At 40.5% G+C, this 24873-nt stretch overlaps 1 protein-coding gene across 5 annotated transcripts in view; it reads left to right on the top strand.

Moving 5' to 3' along the window:
* Nucleotides 1-23716, top strand: part of qkia (QKI, KH domain containing, RNA binding a) — an 81612-nt gene extending 57896 nt beyond the window's left edge. The window contains exons 5-8 of one of the 5 annotated variants that reach the window (XM_057343590.1): nucleotides 14797-14884; nucleotides 16452-16874; nucleotides 19046-19120; nucleotides 20090-23716. In XM_057343590.1, coding sequence (XP_057199573.1) covers nucleotides 14797-14884; nucleotides 16452-16874; nucleotides 19046-19120; nucleotides 20090-20106 — 603 coding nt within the window. In that variant the 3' untranslated portion in view covers nucleotides 20107-23716. Of the gene's footprint in view, nucleotides 1-14796; nucleotides 14885-16451; nucleotides 16875-19045; nucleotides 19126-20089 lie in introns of those variants that run through there. The other 4 variants (XM_057343592.1, XM_057343593.1, XM_057343594.1 and 1 more) reach the window with 4 other exon arrangements.
* The last annotated feature ends 1157 nt before the right edge of the window (nucleotides 23717-24873 follow it).

Here is a 24873-nt window from a genome sequence, read left to right as displayed (position 1 = left end):
TTTTTTATCCAAAATATGCATGTACAGTCTTTAAATTCCACTTTTAAACTAAACTTTAAGATGGCAAGATTGTGCAGCATCACATTAGTGTATACCAAGGTGTCTTGAAGTCCTTTGCTTCCAAATTCTTGTAGACCTGGTTAAGATTCTCAAAATGAATCCCAGTTTTTCCATAACTGCATAAGCTATGGCAGAATTTTGCACCGTGTAACAGATTGTAGCAACTGCGCCAACTAGTGTTGCTTTCGTCAACGAAAATTGACTAAATATCGTCGTCAACGAACCTTTGTCACGTGACGAAAACGAGACGAGACGCAACGTAAATGCTGGTCATGTGATGATGACTATAATTAAATGTATAATGCAATATTGTTGACGAATAAAAACGAGACTAAATGTGGTTTACAAAATCAAAACTATGCTAAAATGTCTCTTCATTTTCGTTGACCAAAACGAGACGAGACGAAATGTTATAACGTAATTTCGTCTGATGCTTTAACCTAGATGCGGAGCATAATCCTGTTATTTAAATGTCATCTGGCTGTTCTGCGTGTCTAAGTGAATTATGTGCACAGTTTAAGATACAACACGAGTGATGGTCGAGGATTTATCTGCGTCTGCACTGTATGAGGATATGAACAAATGAACTTCATCTCTCAGTTGCTCTGAGAGTTTATTTTACGAGCGTTTACTGTTTGAGTGAAGCTATCGGCAAACACAAAAACTCAAGCGTCTTCCCAAAGACCCGTCAAAATAGAAGAGCCGTTAAATTCAACACTCAGACAAAAAAATACTTTAGTGAACTATAGTATTTGCTATTGAAAATTGTAGTGCCCTTGTAGTAAATTGATAAACGCTGTATACTATAGTAAAGTTCAAAAACATGATAGTATATAAGAATTTTAATGCAGTTTACTATAGTAACTACTATAGTATACTACAGTAATTTATGTAGACAAATATACCACTATTGTATAGTAAAAAAGGAAAAACACACAAATTAGAAAAATAAAAACAAATTTCGGTAGTGTAAAAATTATATGGCACTAATTTATCCATCTGTATGTAACATGAATGTCTTTTGTCAGTTACCTGCCTTTTCATGATGAACTGCACTTGCATCATTTTTTTTTTATGTGCTATGTGCAAAAAAGTCTGCATTAATTTACTGCATTCCGTATGCTACTACAGGGCACTGAGGGCAGACACTCTTTTCCTGTTGGTTCTTTGCTATGCTGGCAAATGTAACCTTCCAGTTGACTTGCGAAATCACTTCTATTTGTTTTATTAATAAAGGATATTGGAAGTAAAATCTATCTGGGTAATTACAAATACTTTGATTTTAATAGTCACACAGCAAGAAAAAGAAAATTTGTATAGGAAAAAGATGCATCGAGAATCATTTTATCGCATCGCAGCCCTCTGAATCGTAATCGAATCGCATCGTGGCGTGCCTAGAGATTCCCACCCCTACCGATGGCCGTAAATTCAAATTAGAGCATCTTCCGTGTCTGGAATTGATGTATTCTTGAGTCTATAAGGTAACAATAATATAATGAGATAAACTTGTTTGAAATGGGTTTGGCTAAAAGAAAATTTTGGTTTCGTCTATACTACTAGGTACTTATACTATATTGACTGGGTTAAATAGAATTGCATTACTAAAAAGAGACTAAAATACAATTTTCATTGACTAAAACTAAAGTAAATGTCATCAGTTTTCGTTGACTAAAACTAGACGAAAATAGTCTTGGATAATTCTGACTAAAATAAGACTAAAATGCTCAGATTTTTAGTCGACTGAAACTTGACTAGACTAAAAAGAGTATGAAGGTGACTAAAACTAATAAAAACTCAAATGACAGCTCGGCACAGACTAGAATAAAACTAAAATTAAAACAGGCTGCCAAAAACAACACTAGTGCCAACACTGAGCCTCTAATCTCCAGTAGATTCGATGACAAGCTCAGACGCATGTAAACAGTGACGTTCCATAGTCTTGGGAGACTACGTATCAGATCCCTGTTAATTCAGTTTACTGGTTTATATACTCGCTCATTTGGAGATGATCAGAGAGAATAAAACATCGGTACGTTTTTCCTCCTACGAGGTAATTAGCCCCTCAAATGTGTTAAAAACTTGACAAATTGGTTTTCTCATTAGGGGTGCTAAACCCAGTAGAGCTGACACCCGTGATGGTTGTTGCGGATTTAGATGTTTAAAAGATGTCATTTGTAGTGTGGAAGTTGCCAAGAGAGAAGCTGTGCTGCAAGGTGACATTCGTTCATGTTTCCTTAAGGTTTATATATGAGAGAGATGGAATCTGAGTCGTGACTAATGATTGACAATAGCTGCATTGCTATGTGAGGTTGTGTTAATCCTGTTGTCCTTACATTCTCAGAGGCCCCGTGAATGGCCTTCTGGGAAAATGTTAGCCTAACATATCCACCCCAAACCCTCCTCCTGATAGGCGCACGTTGTGAATGCTGAGCTATTTCCACGAATGCATACTTGAGCTCCCAGTTGGTATCTGTGCACTAGGGAATGATGGGAAATAGAACTTCACACCTATGACACCTCATTAAGAATCTAGGCCACTGTGTGTCCATTTCATTTACCTCGGCTAATTAAAACGGTGTGTCAAAATATTTTTCTGGGTTATTTTAGTGTCAGTGTGCTGGGCCGGCCGTGGACAGGAGTGAGCAAAGGTTTTAAATTATGACAGTGGACAAAGGCCTGCTTCTAAATCCCCGATTTAAATTCAGTATGGTACCCCGAGTAGTTTCAATTGGCTGTAATAGAACATGTTGTATCTTGAGTTTCTGTTTTTGTCAGAGGCATTTCCTAGATTGTGGTGTATCTGTAGTAACACTTTTGCCTGCAGAGCTCAGTGGGTTTGGAGTTTTACGTGGGTGCGTATCGTAGCCGGAGCCCAACAGTCTGGCCCTTTTCTTTGTTCATTCCTTTCTTAGAACTAGCTTTTTTCCCAATAACATTTAGCTTTAACTCTGCTTGTGCTCGCAGGCAGAAATCGACTAGAGAACCAACTAGCTGCTCCCCGTGTCCTCCATGATGCTTCCCGTATCTTAAAAGGCCACAAAGGAAGAGGAAAGGGGGGTGAAAGAGAAGAGAAATGGGAAGCTGTGTTCACACAACGCTGGCAGCATCTCTCCATGAATGGGCTCGTCCTTGCCTGTAACAAAGTGACTGGGTTAGCAGTGTTTGCACTGTAGCCCGGAGCCCTGTTCCCTTCTCGACTGTTTCTTTCTCTCTCGTGCACACTCCCACTCTCTCTCCCTCTCTTGGCATGTCTTTTATCCACTGTACTCCAATAACCATTTCACTCAGCGGCTCCGCTGAGCACAATGATTCCCCAATCTGGAGCAGTGTCAAGCTTCTCCGAGTTGTCATAGATGCTTTGCATTTGTGATTTTCCCCAATTCAGAAACGCACTTAATTTCACACTGTACACCTGGTTATAGACCTCTCACTCTAGCCTCAGAGGAAGAGAGAAAGAGACAGATGGTGTATAATATAAGACAGGCGTCGTGGTCTATGGGGCGTAATGTCCTCGTCAGCCAAATTCTTTCCGTCAGCTAGCGGGCCTCGTGTCTTGTGGAGCGCTGCCTGAACCAGCCTGATCTAGGCGGCCAGCTTATTCTGATCAATAAACACCTTTTCTTGAACGTGCATAATCACACTCGCCTCCTATCAGACCCATGTGACAAACCAGAGTACAATGCCATCTGGCTGCTCGCTTGGTTCCGCTTGTATACGCAAAGGATGCAAACCCATCTCATGATCATTCCTTGTGTAAAATTGTAATTTAGTGGTATGCTTTGCTTTGTTTATAGAGGGCTCGATTTTATTGTGCAGCTGCTTTCATTATTGACTTGGCTTCAGTGGAGCTGTATTGTACTGCATTGCTTAAATGTGGCTTGAGTTTCATAGGCCGAGATCATTGGCGACACAGGACGGGAAAAGAATCGCAGTGATAGCAACCACCTGTGACGACAGCCTCCTGAAATGCGTGCGAGTTGCCCAGGGGTCAGCACAACCCGTCCGAGAGTGCTCTCGTGTCCTGTTTTCGGAGCATCTGTCGCATTCAATGAGGCTCAAACCCCAGCTGCAGGGTCTGAAGTGAAGGATCATGGGTAATGGGAACATCCTCAGCCGTGAGGTTGTAAAAGCCCCATGCACTGGATTGGTGACGTGGCTCATAGTTCGCTGTGGAGACATTAGCTCTCATTGATGCTCCTGAATAAGTGTTGGTACAAATAGAACAAAGGGTCAAGAGGTGTAGTATTGTTGACATTCTTGTAGACATAGTGTGTTTTTCTTTATATGCAGGCAAAAAACTGAGATTTTGAACTGTTAGTGTGAACCTCTGTCTTGCATCTTCATCTTTGGGTCATTTTTGTGCCGCCTTAAATATAAGACAAACCAAATTAATCTCTTGTAAACTGACCATGTGCTAGTTTTGAGTCTTTCTGTGGCCATCGTCTTGATTGGAGCCATGCCATTTGCACCCCAGGCTTACCGACCACCAGAACCACAACAGGAAAGGCTTCTCTTGGGGTCTGTATGCTAATCTGGCGTTGGCTGGCAGCGGCTTCAAACGCTCCACTGGACTGGCTGTTCCTCGCTGAACAGAATGGAAATGGCAGACCCAGAATAGACTGCGATTTACTGCGTGCCTATTTTCACCTGGGCACCTGCCATTTAAAGGCACAAATTCAAGTGACAGTGTGTGAAATGAACCACTTCACACAGTGCAATGGGATTTGTCATTTAATTTTCAGTTTTCTGAAAGATTTTCCTGGCAAAACAAGTGTCACTACAGATGAGACCGTGGTTTCATAGAAATAAGACTGTCACAATATTTTATTCCGTTTTAAAGATCACATTTCACATCTATTATTTTGGATGCCTCTTGTTGGCTGCTTTACGATTGAAAAATATTCCAGCTAATGGTAATTGCCTTTCTGAGGTAGAAATGATAAACGGATGATGCTATTGGGAGTGTTTTATTTAACTGCTCTGTTTTTTAGTCTGTGCTAATAGAACATCTTTTTTATGAAAATAATGCATAATTTTACAGAGATGGGCATCTCTTTTGTGTGTTTTGGTTTAATGCCACTTATCTCGCAAACCGAACAAGCTGTCTTTTTACTTGTTGTTCTCTCTGGGATTTAAATTGCCACTGTTCACATTCACCTATGCCCCTTTTAAGTACTTCATTTGTGACCCTGAGGTCTGCTAACTGAGAAAATACATCAAAGATCAGATTCTGGTTTGCATAGCAGGGTACAACAGCGTAATGTAACTAGAATGGACACAGGGTTGTGATTTTTAATTCTCCCCAGTTAGGTCCCCCAGTTATGGACGTGACAAAGATTCAAAGATGCAAATCTTTTTGCAACAAAGCAAATGAGATGAAGCTCGTCATTTCGGTTTGCGTGACCTTTTTTGCTCCTTTCTTCTACGGCGCTCATTTAGATGCCCAAATTAGATGTACTGTAGCAGCACTACTCCAGGGGTAGAACAGGTGGTCTTGACCCAGGGTAGGCGCCCTCCTGTTGGGTAGAGCTAAGTTCAGGCATGCCACCTCCCATCAGACCAGCCTTCTCTCTGTGGGTTTCCGTTTAATCTGCAAGCGTTATATGAGACTATTCTGTAAGAGCCTGAGGTGACAGTTCTAGATCTTCACAGTCCACTGATTGTCCTTGAGAGTGTTGGGAAGGTGACATGACATTTTTTAAGCAGCTTGTTTCACCTATTTGCCTCCACAAAATATATAAACATTCGGCCCAAGAGAATAAGTGAGAAGGCAGAAGTGCTGATATAGATTATTTAAGAGAGTTTGTGTACAACCCTTTGTAAATAGTGATGCAGACTTTTTTTCTGGCTGGCAACAGAACAGCTTTTGGAGAAATGATGAAATTTACTCAAGTGTGCAGGAAATCAAGTATGATTCTTCATGGGAAGACATGACGCTGCTTCAATTTCTACTCCCTTCAACTCCCACACTCCTTTTTTGAGTTGGTATTGTTGTATGCAAAAAGACTGAGCAGGGGAGAGTAAATCTGTAATGTAGAGGGATTGCTCGGTCAGGTCAGGGCTGGTGACGTGAAATGTGGACCGGGACGGTTAAATGAGGTGTAAGCAGCTGTAAAGTCTGCATCTAATTCGTTTATTGAAGTCTGTTTATTTGTCCACCGGTGGGCATCTGTGATTCTTCAATATCATTTGATCTATGTCATATCAAAACATGTTTGCTATTAATTATAGTTGTTAGTGGAATGATTTACATGGCTTTGACTGTGACCAAAGCCTTAGTTTTGCACCAAGCCAAATCTGCAAATATAAGGCATGTATGACAAACTCTAATGCATATTTATGGTGATTGCGTAACGGAGCGCTTTACTGGGTTTTACCTAAACAAATTTAAATAACTAATTAAATAAAGCAGAGACAGATTAATATATGTCCTTTTTGTAATTTTGTAATAGTTTATTTGCATAGAACTCGTTGTTATTTCCGCAAGTTTAATGTTGCTTTGTTGCCAAAATATGCCATTGCAGTTTGTGTCTGGGAAATCAGAAACAAGTGTAGGAATTTAAGCTGTGTTGTAAGACAAACTACAACAGTAGGTTAGTAGGTGTGACATCCCCTACCCTTATATAGTTTGAAATACCTGCTTAATACAGTCCTGGGTGAAGTTTCTGAAGAGGTACTGTAAACGAAGCACAAAGTCAACTGGCAACTTAGAAAAGTTTCCCCCCCTTCCCCAAGCACTACTTCCTGTAACAAGCTATCTGGATAAATAACATAACCCTCTTATTTTGCAGACCACCTCCAGAGGTTAGTCCAGCCCATGACTCCTCAGAAAACAGTTGGCCGTAATCTCTTCTGGTGCCCATAAAAGACCCCCTGCGGACATCAGTCCAACTGCATTTCCTTTGAACAGGCCTTTAATCCTTTTACCTTGGGGAGAATTGTTGCAGACTGGAACGCTAGTGTTTGCGCGGTAGCCTGGTCCTGGGGATGTTTTTGCCCCCTTTGGCTTTCCGCACTCCCACTCCTGTTACATGGTGTCTGGGATAATTATCCGCTCATTCACAGTTAGACGGGACAGGGACCACATGGATCAGCCCTGGCATCAGGAGAATCCTCTCGAACCAATCACATGGAGAGAGCTGGGAATGGTTTCCTTTCATCTCTTTGCACTGTTTTCCAGGGCAGAACTGGATTTTGTTAGGGCGTACATTAGCGCAGGCCACGGCACGGTTATATATACATCTTATCCTATTATATACCATGTACATGATACCTAATTTTGTTTGCCTGTAGAGCATTTTACTTTTACTCACCTCAGGGCTCGTAATGATCAAGTGGTTGGCTTGATTTTTGCCGCTTAACTTGTCCAGGGGCAGTTTTAAGTTGCAATTTGGCACAAATCGTCTCCATTACTCTTCATTTATAATATCTCATTGGCAGTACACAGTGTCTCATGTTTGGAACTCAAAGTCAGCAAAACACAAGACTACATCAAGCACTTTCTGGCTTGTGTGTGCACTCGGTGTAACTTTCACATGCAATATGTTTTCCAGTTTTGCTCGAGCAAAACATATTTTCATGCAGCATGCATCTGTAAATCAGGCTCTGTGCTTTCTGCTTGCTAATGTATTGGCCCTGACCCATAGAGCAGTTTGGCTATGAGTGGAGAGACCTTGACTGTGCTGGCCAGCGCTCTTCATTTTGCGCATTCGCTTTGCAGCTGCTAACCTTGAGTACGTTGTAACCTCTGTAAGGCCTTTGGGGAGGCAGTGTTTTCAAATGGATTTTATGGGAAGTTCATAGTCCGAGAGATGGTCATACGATTGCAGCTTTCATTGGGATTTGCAGATTTATTTGTTCTGGGACTCTCTTACCCCCTCAACAAGGTTCAGAGGTTGTCGAGTAGGCGAGACTGGGTCGCAGTCCTGATCTGACAGCCCGGGCGGCACACGGAGCACGCAGATCAGCTTTGACTCAAATCTCAGAATCTGATGCAAATCTGGCAGTATTTAAACCTCCAGATCAGCCTTCCCAAATCCTTTCAAGATATTCTCGGCTCGATTGGGTGGCATTAAAGGATCATAGCAGCAGAACAAAACATCGTCTGGCAGAGAGAGAAAAAGCAACAGGGGAGGGAAAATTAGAAAGAGAGAGTGAAAAGGGCGAGTCAACTTGAAGGTTTTGTAATGGGTTGCACCAATAAAAAGCACGGATTGCTTTAATGTTTCCTCTGTTTTTCAGATTTTCTGTTTTGCTTTATTTTGTTTGTTCGCTCACTCTGATCTGTGTGCTCACAGACCGCTCTAGTAAAATCCGTCGTAATCCCGTATGGATGCCTGTGTCCAATGCATGTCAACATCTGTGTGGCATTTTAAATACAGCTCTCGTGCTCCGACCTGGCCTACATAGTGGTTATTTGTCATTTAGCAGACGCTTTTTATACAAAGAAGAGACTTGCAGGACACAAATTGCATGTCTAGCTCAAGGGAAAGACTGCTGGTTTCTCAGATATCAGACCGGCAACCTTTTGCATTTTAGCCTGGAGATCTAACTGTTAGGCTGCCAATATATTATGAGTAGTAAAATCAGGTGCACAGTGGGAATTCTTGTTTAAACTGTTCAATCCCCTCAGATGAAACGCCATCTATTACTTTTATGTGGGGATTCGGGTTAATGTGCTGAGCTGAACTGCATGCCGTATTTTTAAGATAAGAGTTTATTGATCACTGGAGGAAATTTTAAGTATTATGGCAGCCAGGATGGGACAGTAACTTTATACAGTCCTACAAGCATTTGACTAGCGTTGCTATTTTCTTATCTACATCTGTTAGCATGTATTCCATCTGTGGCTTGCTGAAAACAAGCCGGGTTGAAGGGGAAAGGCAGGAGAAATGCGAGAGTTTTGCCCCCTTTTTTTTAGCAGGCTTCTGACAGCATATTGAGGATATTGATGGCTTTGCTGTTGAGCCCCAAGGTTGGGGGATGCATTTCAGCAAAGGTTCCCCACAAAGTCCATTCATATCACAAGCCAGGGACACACAGCCGTGCTTTCCTCTGCCAAACCCTCTGTTCTATCAACAGACTGCTTGAGCGAAAAGATTAGGAGTCCTACACTGCACGTTTCTCAAGCTTGCAGGTTTAGTTCCACTCAGGCTGGCTGTCGGAGCGTTTGCAGGGCTTTACCTCAACACGGCGGATGGCAGAGGGGTGGTGTAACTTCTTGTCAGCTGCAGTAATCTGTCTTTGCATTTTTCTTGTCATCTGTTTTTGGATCATGAGTAGGGCTGTCAAACGATTAATCCTGATTAATCGCATTCAGAATAAAAGTTTGATTACGCAATATATGTCACTGTGCATATTAATTTTATATTTATAAACGCATTCACATACATGCATATATTTAAGAGAAAAATGATTTAAAAATTAAACATTTATATGTAACTTAAATTATTGGTAATATGTTAATATTTCCTAAATGTGTTTATAGTATACATACAAAATTAATATGCACAGTGCACAGTAGGGATGCAACAATACAGCTCACCCACGGTTCAATACAAACCTCGTTTTTTCACCCACGGGTTTCCGGTTCGGTTCTGATGGCTTTGCACATTAAAGTGTATTTTCATTGTTCTATGCTTATGTGACAGGAACAGTAAAACGTTAAGAAGAAAAAAAAACTATTTTACTGTAATTCTCTTTATTTAACTTAACTTATTTTATTATCTTTAAGCAAAAATCAACTTGTACAAATTCCTGGTGAATAAATGTAAAGATTTACACTGGCAGCTCACATCATTTTTTGGTTTACTGTTCATCAACATGCCAGTAATATAAGCTTCTTTAAGAGGTTTTGCACATCAGAGTATTTAAAATAACGTAATGCAAAACTTGCGATTGCTGTAATGGAAGTAAACGTGCGGTGCGCGTAACACTGCAAACACCAGCGCTCAATGGGAAAGGCCAAAGATAATATATTAACAAGGCGCGCCACTGTGATTGCAATAAATTGGAAGAAATGCAATGCTAAATAGCTGTCCAAAAGGCCGCCGAGTGGCATGACTTTCATTAAACGGACTTTGGCATGGTGCTGTAGACGCTCTTTCTGCATGTGCTGGGTGAGAGCAACGCGAACGTGCTGCTTTCGTATGCAGTGTAAAAATACATTCTTGATGTGCCAAATTCGGACATTATCACTTTAGTACAATGGGCATACATTAAAGCCAGCCCGCGTCTGTTCGTCAGCATTCTACTCAACAGCACATTGCTTCTCGTGTTGCAGGCAGCCTCGCTTCACCGCCCGACCACCAATCGCTATTAGATATTACTCGTGGGGATGCGTTTATCCATCTCAGCGCACAGACATACAGACAAACACGGACAGAGACAGTTCAGAGTGTAATTAAGCGCACAGAAATAATTTAAACGCAAAACCGGAAAACCGCAATTCACTTGCGCATATTGAACCGTGGAGGTCGTACCGAACGGTTCAATATTATATTGAGAATTGTGGCATGCCTAGTGCACACACATACGCATATTACGTATACAAAATCTTTTATTCTGGATGCGATTAATCGTTTGACAGCCTAATCATGAGTGGTTTTGTAACTTGTTAAAGGAGACCCCTAACTTGTTCAAATGAAAACCCCACTTTTTCTGTGTTTAAGTGCTATAATTGGGTCCCCGGTGAATCTAGCAACCCAGAAAATGTGAAAAATAAGAACCCAGTAAGTTTGTTTTGGTGTGCCTTTCCCTGCAAGCATGTGAGAAATCGAGCCGTTCAGATTTCACTCTGATTATGACGTCCAAACCGGATTTTATTATAATGTTACCGCCCCTTAATCTACACAGTTCCACCCACCGCGCTCCGCCGTTGTTGTTTTCACAAGCGACAGAGGTGTACGTGACGCCGTGGCTAAAGTTCGTGGACAACATGCAATGTAGTCGCTGCACAGAGTCCCAACCTAGGAAGAGACAGGAGTGGATTTATTTTATTTTTAGTGGAAATCCATCAGAAACCATAAGTAAAAACCTTCTTGTTTGTGCGAATCACTTCAAGCCGGAGTGCTTTTTCAACCTGGGATAGTACAAGCAGGATTAGCTTCAAAGTTGTTCCTCAAGAGTGATCGAGACCGACTGAACGAGACAAAACTGCCGATGTAAGTAATATTTATCAACAGTCTGAATTGACGTAAATGTACCGTATATATAGGAGGATAACGTTAGCATATGATAGCGAAAGGAGCTAAGTCAGTCACGGGCTAAATAGAACATTCAAAGCCAGTGTTAAACTTACTGTATATAAGTGCAGATGGACACTTGGAGTTTAGCTGTATGAATGTTAATACATTATGTGCGTTAATATGTTTAGCTGCGGCAAGCTGTTTGTTTTGCTAATGAACAGGGGCGAACACTGGGGTTAGTTTCATTTTAAACGTCTCAAATCATTCATGCTTAGGCTGAAAAATCTGTCACAGCAAACTAGCTCTCACGTTGTGTGTGTAACGTTATAACTTGTCAACGACAAGCGCTAAAATCCATGTAATTCCACTGAGATCTGCAGTGGATTCCGTGGATTTTAGGTAAGCATACACGCACAACATAAGTGCATTAGGATGCGCTGTTTGCTGTGACTGATTTTTTTTGTCTCCGGACGAATGATTTGAGACGTTTAAGACGAAACTAACCGTAGAGGAATTCAGGAAATATCATTTAGCTAAACCATTGCCATGGCAGTACTACACATGTGTTGTGTTGACACGCCGGACAGAAGGGGGGTGGGGTTCGCTGTAACTCATTATCAGTTAAAGAGACATGCACCAAAACGGGTTGCTGTGAGCATAGCTGTTTTTGACGAGGCAAGAAGGGTTTTGTTTACACAGCCATTGAGTGTTTTTAAGCAAAATATGTTCCAGACATTTCGTGAAGACCCTAATAAATCATACCAACTTGTTGAAAGTGCTCGTTTGATGAGACCTTTAAATCTTGCTTGGCTCTGTGTATATAGTCTTTTTTTTTTGCTGGACACGGACTCATGCTGGTGGTGCTTGACATGTTACACAGATATACATTAAGAAATAACTGAGCTCGCATGCTTAGTTACTGTAAATGTTTTTGTTGTTGTGAATGTTCTGCTTCTGTGTGTGTAACATGGACGTGATCAGGAGCTCCGTCACATGAAGCCTGCTGTCCCTCGTCCTCCCCTGTGGCCAATAGGAGCCGCTTCACTCCGCTGCCCTTACAAATAGATGCCATTGATTAAATCGGATTCCTGCGGATAGAGCAGGATTATCGAGCGGCTCTACCTGATGTCTCACATCCCGTGTTTGGGGAAAAGTTCTCTCTCTCTGTCTGCTTTTGTTGGTTAAATCAGAGGGAGGTTTCCTATGAGCCTCTCCCCTGTATGATGACATACAGCTCTTTCGAAATGCTAACTGTGTCGTCTTTCTCTCTCTCTGTCTAACCAGCAAGCTCTCAGAATGCTTTTTCCTGAAATTTTAAGGAAGTCACGTCAGTTATACTGTTTTTGTCACTCACATCTGAGCTGTTTGCCAACATGATTGTATAATGGCACTGACAACCATGTTTTGCTGCTGTGTGAATGTAGCTTCTCTGACTCACTCTCTTGTCTGCAATATGCTTGACATATTTTACACACATCTTGAGGAAGCCTCCGGCTTTAAAGAAACCGGGAATAACAGAAATAGGGTGTTATAAAATGGTGGAAAAGAAAAAAACTGTCCTCAAACACAATGTCCAGTCTTTTTTTTACAGAGGCTCTGAGGAGCAGCGTCACAGGCCCTCAAAGGAAGCCTGTGTTCCACTAGCCTCCGTGACCCACTGGACCTGTGGGGAGTTACCCCTAGTGACCAGTGGCACCGCAGCCTCATTACATACTCTGCGGCATGATCCAGAAACAAAGGCCTTGTTCGTAGGAGCGAAAAAATCGACTCCATCGGCTTTCAGGGGCAGCACTGAGATGTTATTTGGATTTAAGACTGAGCCAACTACGCAAAGTCCCGTGTCAGCAGAAATTTGAGTGTGACAGTTTATGGAGTTTTGGGGCTTGTCGAGTAAGAGTTTATGCCGTGCTTCACTCTTCTTAAAGGGACGGATGGACCCGACTGCCCTGTCAACACGCTAGCCACAATTTTTTACATTCTTAGAATTCTGCCTTATTCTGCTATAAAACAGCTGATGCTTTTTTTTAGGTGATCGTGAAGAGTTATGCATCTTTTCTTCAGAAGTCTTCAGAAAAGTCCAATAGCTAAAGCGCAGGAAAAATCCTGTACTTTGGCTTTAATATACCCAGAAAACCTTTTTTAAGGATTCTGGAAGTTCAGTTTTTAATGCTTATGCTGAAGCTTTGGCCTTGTAGGAGTAGACAATTCCTGACTTTTAGACTGTATAAAGCAGCTGTTCCTAACACAAATGGAGATCTGCTGGACAGAATAAGAACTGAAAAGATGTGACAGAATTGCTGTTGACCCATGAAATCTGTCTCTATTCGGTTTTATTTGGTGTGTATATGTACTGTATGTTTGTGGCAGTTTGATGGTGAGCCAGTCACACAAAATTCACAGGACTAATCCCAGGTAAATCCATGAAGGATAGCCATTTCACAAGAAGTCTGAAAACTCATCTGCCAGACACAGAATAAGTGTAATAGACAGTTGATGAATGTTTTCTTTCCGTGCTGAATTCGATTAGACAGAGCTGTCTTTTGTTCCATCTCCACATGAGCCAGTGTTATTGTAACAACCTCAGAGATGTTCTTCATTGGCTATACACAAGCTCTTTGAATGTGAATGTTCGTACAAAATATGAGCTTTTCCAGGGAAATGTGTTTGTGTCTGTATTGAATTAGTGTAGTGCTCAGGAATGGATGAGTCATTCGTGTGGGGGCATCTGTAGCTTTAACGCACGGTTTTTGTTTTTCTCTGATTGAGGAAACTACTCGAGGTCCTCCACAGCTTTAAGTCGTACGGGTGTTTTCATTTGTACCAATCTAGAAGAACGTTATTTCTACAGTCAGAGTCCTTTAAGGACAACTCTCCCAAAAACGCTCAAATATGATGTCTGTCAAAGCAGTTGGCCTTAGATGTGTGTTTTCCTAAAGAAACGCTGAAATCTGTTACTTGATGTGAGGTTTCTGCTTTTTCTCTTTCTGCCCTGTCTCTTTTCACTCTGCTGTTGGAAAATTGAGTTTCTTTGCTTTTTTGCATTTAAGCTGCACTAAATTGAGATCTCTTATGTTTGGTTTTCTCTTTTTTTTGTAATTGTTAACGGGCATCTTTATCTGTTCCTCTACTGTTGGCATCAGACTTTAGTTCTTAGTAAGAGATGCGATTTTATGTTCTTTACCATTTCTTAACTAGGTCTGGGTTTTGCATTTGGGTCAAATGGTAATAAAATATGCGTTTCAACCACTACTTTAAATTATGCGTTGGTTAAGTTTTATGAGTGTACACGGATATTAACTTAGGTTACCACTCATCTGTTTTTTATTAATAAGTGGGGGATCTGAATAATACTTTTAATGTATGATTTAATTTCTTGATTTTTTTTATTTTTTAGTGTAGCATCATTGCTGAAAATACATGGCGTTTCTGCTGCTTTATTTATTATTTGGGGTACTAAAATTAAATTGTCCCCATTTTCTTGTGGGTGCTCGATGAATGGTTTTGTAAGTAACAAGTGTCACTAATTGGTCCATTTGATTTTTTTTTTTAGGCAGAGGGAGAAGATAATCTGAAGAAGATGCAGCTGATGGAGCTGGCTATTCTGAACGGAACATACAGAGACACCAACATCAAAACACGTAAGGATGCACACACGCACACATTTAAACAGAAGCTTAATATCTTATGCATACACTCCAGGAAAATACTTGAGCATCACCACGACAGACACGAGACTAACTATTAGGGATTCATGTAAATTTAGCTGCAATTGTGTGTTGTACAGTGACTACAGAGATTTGCTTGAGTGCTCACACATTCACACTCAATCACACCATGTATGGAGAGCGGTTACACACACACACACATGCACAAAATACAAAATGTAAACCCACCATAATCCAAACGTTAGCGTTGTTAATCCACTGTTTTTGCTGTGATGTCTTAAAAATAAGATATTCAAATAATAAATTTGTGGGTTCATCAGACATCAGATGCTTGTTAATTCTAGATAGAATCCCGTTTACTGCAGACCCGTACAGACATCTGACCTACAGTCTAGTCTCTCTCACTCTCTCTCTCTCTCTCTCTCTCTCTCTCTCTCGCTCTCGCTCTCGCTCTCTCTCTCTCTCTCTCTCTCGCTCTCGCTCTCGCTCTCGAAAGCTGTTTCAATGCAATGTATTCTTGGTGTTGCATACAGAGTCACTTGCTGCAATGTCATAAAATACATTTTGATAAACATGACTCCTCCCATTCCATACCTATTTATTTATTATTAAAACTTAGGTATAGTTGTGTGTTATAGTTGTGTGAGTTTGGGCTTTTCAATAATGCTCTACAAAATAGAAAGATGAATTAGTGAATGCATAAATGGATGGGAAGAGATATATATGTATGTATGTATACGTGTTTATGAATATGCGCATGATTATAGGTATGACGAGAAAATGTCTTTATAAGAAGCACATCTGTGTCGTGTTCTATGGTGCGCCTTATTTATTAGTCATATTGTAGTTATTTCCTCAAAATCTGTGTCAAAGGTCCTGGTGGCATGTAGAGGTTTGTTCTAGCACTTCAAACATGGATTCAATTCTAGAGCACCCATGGACCCAATTGTGGAACCACAATTTCACCCATAAGACATGAAAAGGGTCACATGAACTTGATTGAAAAAGACTTGGCACTATTGTTTTCACAATTTCTTCCTCTACATGCTGTTGGACATTGAGTTCAGATGTGCTTGTTTGATCATTTACTGTGTGTTGTGCAAAATAGGTGATTGCTTTGCCCTACTATGATCAATCATCAATATTTCCTTGTTTTAGTTTTGATTAAGTTTGTGTAATGATTTTGGTTGTGGGTTAGTTTGCTTTACGGTACAACTTTTTTTTGTGGTTCATTGGCCATCGCATGGACTAATTTCCTTTTTATTTGTTCCCCTACCCTCTTTTTTCCCTGTCTTTGTGTATTCCTGTTTTCTGCCTGTGCTTTTCTCACATATGCTGTGAAACTTTTCCTGGTTCTGAAAATTTTATACACGTTCACATTCCCCAAACTCTCTCTATCCCCTATCCTATCTCTCTTTCTCTCTCTCTTTCTTTCGGCTCTCTCTCCCAACCCACCTTGTTCCCCTTCCCCCTTATCTTCATCCTCTCTTCATTCCTTTCTCTCTTTCTGTCCTTCACTCTTTCTCTTTGTTTATGGCAGCCACCCTTGCGTTTTCTCTTGCAGCCGCGGCAGCAGCCGCACAAGGTCAACGTCTGATTGCGGCCCCAGCGGGTCAGGTCCTCCCCCCATCCGCCCTCAGGCCCCCCACTCCGGGAGGGACCCCCATCATGAACATCCTTCGACCCACTCAGATGGCCAACCTGCTACCCAACGGTACCCCCACCCTGGTGCCCCCATCACCTGATGCGGGCCTCATCTACACCACGCACTACGACTACCCTTATGCCTTGGCACCCACGTCTCTGCTGGAATATCCCATGGAGTCCAGCGGAGTCCTAGGTAAGCGGGCGTGGGGGCTTGGCACTTCACCCTTTGGTGCTCTGCAAGAGGGCACAGCTGGGGTGTTTTACGGGGGCTTTTTGGATGGGGCATTGCCAGGCCCCGTTCAGGACTCACTGAAAGGTAAATATTTAATGACTAGCTCATGCAAGCTGGCTAGTTTACCCAGGTGATTAAATATGTAGCTTCATGAGCATCATAGGAATGTTCAGCTGCCACTGAGACGGGCTGGGAAAGGGACGACTTACCCCTGTCTTAAACAAGGGGCTTTCTTTTGATTTTTTTGTTTTTTGCTGCTGCGTAAGAAGTCTCTCCTCTCAGGATACACACACACACACACACACACTCACACACACACACAAGCTCTTGCAGACAGTGACGACACGCTTGCTCGCGCACAGCTTTTTTTCCCTCCTCCCTGCCGGAGGCTTTGTCAGGCAGGCTACTGGTGGATCCCCTCGGATTTCTCCTGGCTTTTGAAATCATTTCTCTCTTCCCTGCTGTAGCAGGCCTTGGTACCAGTGCTGAGCTTCATATAGAGAGAGAAAGAGCCCAGAGTCCCGTTGGGGATGTTCATTAAATTCTTCCACTATTCTCGCTGTCTCCAATTGTCTTATTTTTACCCTTGTTGAACTCGCATGCTTGACCTTATTCATAGAAAATTACCCATACTCCCTTGCCTGGCGAGGGGCTTCTGCAAACACTCAAAGATAATAACGTGGTTTTTAAATAGGATGTTACATCATTACGTCTTATGGACTTTGAACTTTGCATCATAACTTTGTAAATTTTAAGTATTCAGATGATGCAAGAGGTTTTTAATGAAAATAACGATGAATAGCATTGATCAGTTTCTCTCCCTTAGTTAAAACCCTTCTGATTGATAGTACACTGAATGCTGTACAGTCGGGACCTTTGGGTCTTCTGCTGTTCTGACTGTACTGCGCTTACACCTTTAAACTTCAGCACTCACAAGCTTAGCAGCCTTTTATTTACTTACAGTATCGATCCAACATCTAACCACCCCCAGACCAGACCATGTTCTCTCGCTCTGTCTCTCGCTCTCTGGGCTTCTGTGCAATCAGAAGTGATTTGTTGGACATCTGCTGTTGCAGCTTGGCATGCGGGCGTACACACACACACACACACACACACACACACACACACACACACACACACACACACACACACAAAGAGGGAAATGTCAGTACTTCTTCAGAATATTTTTTTCCTTACCGTCTTTTCTGTAATGTCATTATAGTAACACTGTCGTGGTTTTGTACAGAGTTTTTTTTATTCATGGCAGGTGCTACATGTTAAAATATGTGCAGTATTTTTACTGATATGCCAAATATTTAAACGTTATAACATGTTGTACAAACGTGTAGGTTCAAATGTGTGTTTTGGATAAAACCATCTTCTGCTGGTTTTATTGAATAATCATATAAATCTGAAATATTTGTCCTGGAAACGTTCACATCTGACTTGACAACTAATTTTGTTCCTGGTGTGAACAGGTCCATATTCCATTATTTCAATCTTCACAATGAAATTTGTGGAGAAATTGTGTGGCACTTTTCACCAAGTAGCCATTTCATTTTAACTTGTATGTTACTTTTAAGATTGGGGATAGTGGAAAACAGTACATGCATATTGGCATTAGCACGCTCAGCACTTGCATGTTCTTTTTCAGTTTAATTCTATGTTCCACACATCCCATCTTTTTTCTTTTTGCTGATGTATTCTTGTGAATTGTGCAGAAAGTGAGTCAGGTTGCTGACATGTAGCTAGCATGAACCTGGTGCTATCATACCATAATCACAGGGTGTCAAACCATGATTAGAATTGATGCGGTTTCAAATGCTTTTCAAATTCAAATTCTTTTCTCATAAGCTAAATCTTTTTTTATATCATGATTCCTTACCCACCCGTCTCAAACATCTTGTGTGTCAAACCAATTACTGTGCAATTTTTTGTATGTAATTTTTTTTGTTTTGTTGATTGTGAATCTGAATATGTACATCATATGTGAAAAATGTATACATTTAAATAGAAAAGAGAATTCATGCCTGTTTTACAGCCAACCTGCACAAGACGAGCCTCATTTTATTAATTTTTTTTAAACAAATGGTCCAAGTCCGATTCAGTTCTAGAAACGGTCAAGAATTTTGTTGTAGTTTCTGCTACAACAAGAATTTGAGGCAGGCCATGCAGTTTGGCTGTATCCCCACAGGCTTTATATTTCTGTTTTCCTGGGCTGACACATCTAACCTTATGGACCTGTTGTAATCTAGGTGCAATGGCTACTAAAGTGCGGAGACATGATTCTCGGGTCCATCCTTACCAAAGGATAGTGACCGCAGACAGAGGTTAGTTAGAAAAGATACTTCTACCTTTTTTATTCTTTCTGTGTTACTTTGTTTCTCTGAATAGGGGACTACACTTTTATATATTTAAGACCACACATCTTTACTGTGAAAATATGTTTACATACCAAACGCTTCTAAATACACTCAGGTTTACAAAAAATACACTTGTAATTGATGTAAATGGTTTTTATCAATAGCATTGTATATTAATGTATTCTTGACTACAGTGAAATCCCAAAATAGCATTTTTTGTTACTTTTAAATGATTTATTTTTTAAATGGCAGTGAATGGACTGGAATAATTTTTTGTTGTCTACCAAAACCAATGGTTGAGTCAACTCCTTACGCTATTATATCACACGTTTCAAATTTTGTTTTTGTTAAAGTTTGTACTTTACGCCCAGCCAGATTTTATTGTCGTCTTGACCAACACTAGAAAAAGGTACTCTTTTACACAAGAGTATTTTGATAGCAGATGTATTTTTGATTCCTGTGTATAAGTTTGCTGAAAAATAAAACCAAATCAAAAGCGATATCGCGCGACTTATCTGTTTATTTGCATAACGTCGCACTAGCTATCTTATTTCCCTCACAACTAATTAAACTGTTGGTAACATGCATTTCGACTCGACACTAAAATATTACTAGTTTTTGTTTGTATGTGTTTTTCTTGTTTGTCTGTGATACCTCTCTGCTTTTGTTTGTGGGAACATGGGGAATTTTAGTGCTTTAATTACATGTAATAACGTTCTTATCGGAACCGTGATCATGACGTTAGTGTGTCATGATCATAACCAAGTTTCGTAGCTTGTGTTTGTCTCTTGGCCAATGGAATTAAGGGGTTAAACACAGAGATTGCATTCATTTTGCTGTTAAAATGATGTCATTCCGGTCTCTTCTTGCTGACTAATATCTTCTACCTTTTTTTTTTCCTTTTTGTTGTTTTCCTTTTTGTTCCTAACCACCTAGCCGCCACCGGCAACTAACAAATGACCTCTGAACTCTGAACTCTTCACCCAATGATGAGCCGCCCAAGCCTGCCTGCTGATCAGATTAACTGGTAATTGCCTTTTGCTAGCCTGGTGGACGCAGAGAGAGGCACCTGTCCAAGCAGTGATCCTAACACAAACCAACATAAAACACAACCCTCCATACCAACTCGTTGTGTAACTATAACAAGGATGATTCTCCTATTATTTTATATACGAGTTTGTGACCTTTAGTTTGTTTCTTTCTTTTTCTTTTTAAATCACAAATGATTGGGTGGATGATAACAGCGATGTTGCGTTACCCCCCAAAAAATCTGCACTGAAGTTTAAAAGCAATAAAGAAGCGTCTTCTGCTAATTTAGCCCTTAAATGCATTTACACCTCCAGTACAAAAACGCAAACTTGGCGACCCTGGTTTTATTAGTTATGACGCTAAACGGGGCATCAGGGTGCAGATTATGTACACGTGTACCCCACCCGTTTAATCTGTTGGTCGTTACGAATCAAAAGAAAAAGAAGGAAAGAAATCCACACTCACACCAACTTGTGAATTTCGTGTCCTTCTCCGATGTATGTGTGTGTGTGTGTTTCAGTTTGAGTTTATTTTTACTTTGCTGACACATTCTGGGTGTGCCTGATCAGGTGACAGAGAGCATGGCTACTATGACAGACTGCAAAAAGCTTGTTTATTTTTTTTCTTTGACTTTTTTCTTATGTTTCCATGTATCCTGTTAGTGTTTTGCAATACTTGCAGATTTCTGTGCTGGTAATTGCAGTATTGGTGCCAGCTCAGGCAGGGCAATAGGTGTGATTTGGGGTGAAGTGTTTATGTAGTTGATTTAAATCTAGGATATTCAGGGTTGGACAGCTGGGATATGAACCGGAATCAGTTTACTGAACTATGCCATCCCAAAAACTCAACCCCCCACATACAGTGCCTGAACTTTCTAGAAATCTTTTCGAATGAGCTGTGAGATAAAAGACAAAAAAAAGTATTATGTGTGCGCGTTTAGCCAAAGGGTTTCCATTGAATTAATTTCTATATACGAGTATGTATCTAATCGCCAAGGGTTCTGTCATTTTAGTCTAGTGTTTGAAAAGGTTTGATGTCATGCCTGTATCTGTTTGATAGCGAATCAAAAATGAATGAAACTTCCCACAAGACGCTAATTTCCTTTAGGATGTGGAAAACCAATGAACACTAAGGAAAATGAATGGGGGAGGGGCATGATCGCTCTCTCTATGTACACACTTTACATTTTCTGTCTGCATTATCATGTATGTTATTTTATCGAACATTGATTGTCTGTTGCGGAGTTCTCTCCCCCGTCTCACCTTAGAAAAATTTGCCCATTCAGCTGAGCTGAAACGAAACGCAGGTGTTCTTTTAAAGACCTTTTCTGATTTATTTCAACGCATTTGCTCCAATCGCCCGCGTCGAATAGCCCATCCACAATGTGTCCTGCACACCCCCAGCTACTGAGACCACTGTCATTTCTGTCCACCCTCTCAAGAAAACATAGGATGTGAAAGCCATGTCTGCCTGTTCAAATTGCTTTATACATACATGATATATATATGAAATGTAGACAAATGTAGATACGTCATTGCATATTAAAATACAGAAAGATCAAAATTAGATACTTTTACAGGGTGCTGGAGAAGAAATATATATTTTTGCCAATTTTAGCTTTTTATACTTAACTTGCAGTTACAAAATATGAAACGTAATACAAAAAAATATATATATAAAAGTTAGTAGAGTAGTTACCGCGAAAGGTGGTGAAGAAACGTGTGACTTCGGATACTATTGGCCAGGGGAAAAACAGACCAAAATAGTCAAACCTTGGAATGTTGGCGGAATTGCATGATGCAGAAGGAAAAGATTAATCTGAAAGAGTATATTTACGGACATAAGTGCCTTACCCGTGGTCGTTTCTTTTTCCGAGTGTTACGTTGTTCAATAATATTCAGCACCAACTAGGTTAGTGCAGAGCGCATGAGGGGTTCAGAAACAGAAGCTCTCCGGGAGTTAAACCACAAGGCTGTTGCAGTGTTGTGCCACTGAATCTATGCTATGCAAAGGAATAGCAGTCATTTGACCAGCTAACTATGTGCCATGATTTGTCTTCCCAAAATTGATTTTTTTTTCTTTTGTTTTCCTTTAATACCCATTTGAACAAAGTGTTTTATTTGTTGTTATTTTTAATGCATTATATTCTTATATTATGAAGACAAAATCAGTAATGCTGTCTATAAAATTGGTTACTGTGATTTTTGTCAAGAACAACTGCCAATCATGATGTGGAAGTCTGCCAGGTGTTTGGATTTAAGAAACTGAATTAATTGGTCTTGAACATTGGGCTTTATCTGAAACCTCCCCTTGTTTCAAGATTTGCAAACTGGAAGCTACCGATCACTGTTTTTTTTTTAAGCATACATGTTTGCCAAAATGTACTCTCTTATGCCTAGGAGATATACAACTTTCGTGTTGATAAAGACAGGAACAGATGAACCATTTAGTTAACTTCCTGTTTTTTTCTGGACAGTTTATAGCAGTGGTCACCAACCCTACTCCTGGAGATCGACCGTCCTGAAGATTTCAGCTTTGACCCCAATCAAACACACCTGAATTATCTAATCAAGGTGTTCAGGTTTGCTTGATAATTACAGACAGGTGTGCTGAAGCAGGGTTGGAGCTGCAGTCTGCAGGACAGTTGATCTCCAGGAACAGGGTTGGTGACCACTGGTTTATAGTTTTGAACTGATCTGAGAAAGGCAAATGTTGTGAAAGTATTAATAGAAAGAGGGTTTGCTGCAAAGTTAAAAGCTACGAAAAGCCACTAAATCAGACACTAGAGACCAGACCTCCTCCAAACAGTTTTCAGTCATTCAAACAATCGGGAGTGTTTATCTCATTGTCAACAACAACAAACATGACATTGTATTTTGTTTCCTGTAACCCTGGCAGTCACTAGTGTGGTCTTGTTCTTTAATTTTGTTACACACAAAAGGTCAATGTTTCTTTTTCTCAGTGTTATAGATACATTTTTAAGCCTATTGAAATAATGAAATGCAATATTAGACAGGAGCAGAGGAGACTACAGAGAAATGGACAGTATTAAGAGAATTCCCTCTGCCATGTTACTATGTGCTGTTATTGTTTTAGAGTTGGGTTTTGAGTCTATCAGGTGTTGGGAGAAATCTTGTTCTCTTCTGCCTGCCTATACATGTGTAATAATGTAAATTACAGCCATTGTTACAGGTTTCTAATGTATTTTTCTAACTTCATTTTCTATGTACGAGTCATTTTTTTCGGATATGAAGCCCACTACATAATATTTTGTTTCCCATGTTCTCTCTCCTCCGGCCTCCGTCTCAGCCCACTCTTTACTCAAATCTATCTCTCATTGGGAGCATCGCCTTTCCTAGTTATTTTTTTCTTGCTGATATCTTAGCTTGTTTAACTCATTAGCGACTTATTAGTTTTCTCTTGTCATAGGGATTTTTACATGCTTGCATTTAGTTTTTATGGTGTATGCTGTTATTTTTTCTTATTAACCTCCTTGGCATTTATTTTAATAAAACATTCTTAGTAAGAATTTTACTAACTTTGCTGATATTATTTTGTGTTGTGTTGTTCTTTAACCAATTTAATGAATCTACTACCTTGGTCTGGTTCACGGACTAACACAATTAAATGTGGAGTGATCACCCTCACAGTTTTTGCAAACTCACAAACAGACACATATATTAGAGGTCACATACACACAATTCATGCACTCTCATACATACACGCGCAAGCTCTCAGATGCACTCAATCATCTACCATGCAGTCTAACAGGAGAATGCACGAGGCAGTCTGTCCTTCACTCGCTGCTGCACTTTTCATCTGTGTTGCTGTAGAGATTGTCCCCAATGCGTTCTGCCATGCCTTGTCTGCATCACTGTCCACGCAGCCTACTGGTGCTACTGGTGTTTCTTTTTTGTTTGTTTCCGTCTTAAAGAAACCGCTGCTTTCTTCACAACTGGAAGTAATTGTAATTTATAACCGGGGGTGGTTTAAAGTTTATGCTAACCGCACATGAAACTTTTTGTATTGCAAAGCCTAAGAATAACTGGGAGCAATATCTAAAACACTTTTTTTAGTTAAATAAGCTTTCGGTGTACAATTTTTTTACGTGATCTAAAAATGATGTCCAGCAATAACCTGCCTAGCTCCGAGCAGTTACTGCACTAAATTCCCCCTTTCAGTCTAGTATGACCCATCACGCTGCCATGTCAGTGTAATGTCCATCCGGCCGACGTTCTTTAGTATATCAGAGTGAGACTCAGCACTTTCATTCAGCCGTCAGACTTTATCCATAATGGGTCGTATAGATGCTTTTGAAGGTCGTTTGACCTGGAGAGGTGGCAGTGGTGAGATGATGTCTGTAAGTGCTGCTGGCTGTTTGCTTTCAGAGCGTCGTCTTAGTGGACGAAAGTACTAACAAACTACTTTGCCCTTGTAGGAACTGCTTGGGTCTTGTTGCCATGGAAACTAAAGTTAGTGTCCTCACTGTATGAGATGGTTTTATTTTCTTTTTATTTATGGAGTATTTGCATCATGAGGCGTTGCTTTGTAAACAGCCCAGGCACAATGTGTTGCAAATGTTGTATTTTAATTGTCCTCGTTCTAAATTTGCAACCAATAGAACTGCACATATTGCGTGTGTTTGTAGACCGTCTTTAACCCACTGGGATGGAAAACATGCATCATGTTGA

The sequence above is a fragment of the Triplophysa rosa genome, linkage group LG10, assembly GCF_024868665.1.
Source record: "Triplophysa rosa linkage group LG10, Trosa_1v2, whole genome shotgun sequence".
NCBI lineage: Eukaryota > Metazoa > Chordata > Actinopteri > Cypriniformes > Nemacheilidae > Triplophysa > Triplophysa rosa.
The sequence above is the reverse complement of the archived record's forward strand: the minus strand, read 5'-3'. Positions and strand labels throughout refer to the sequence as shown.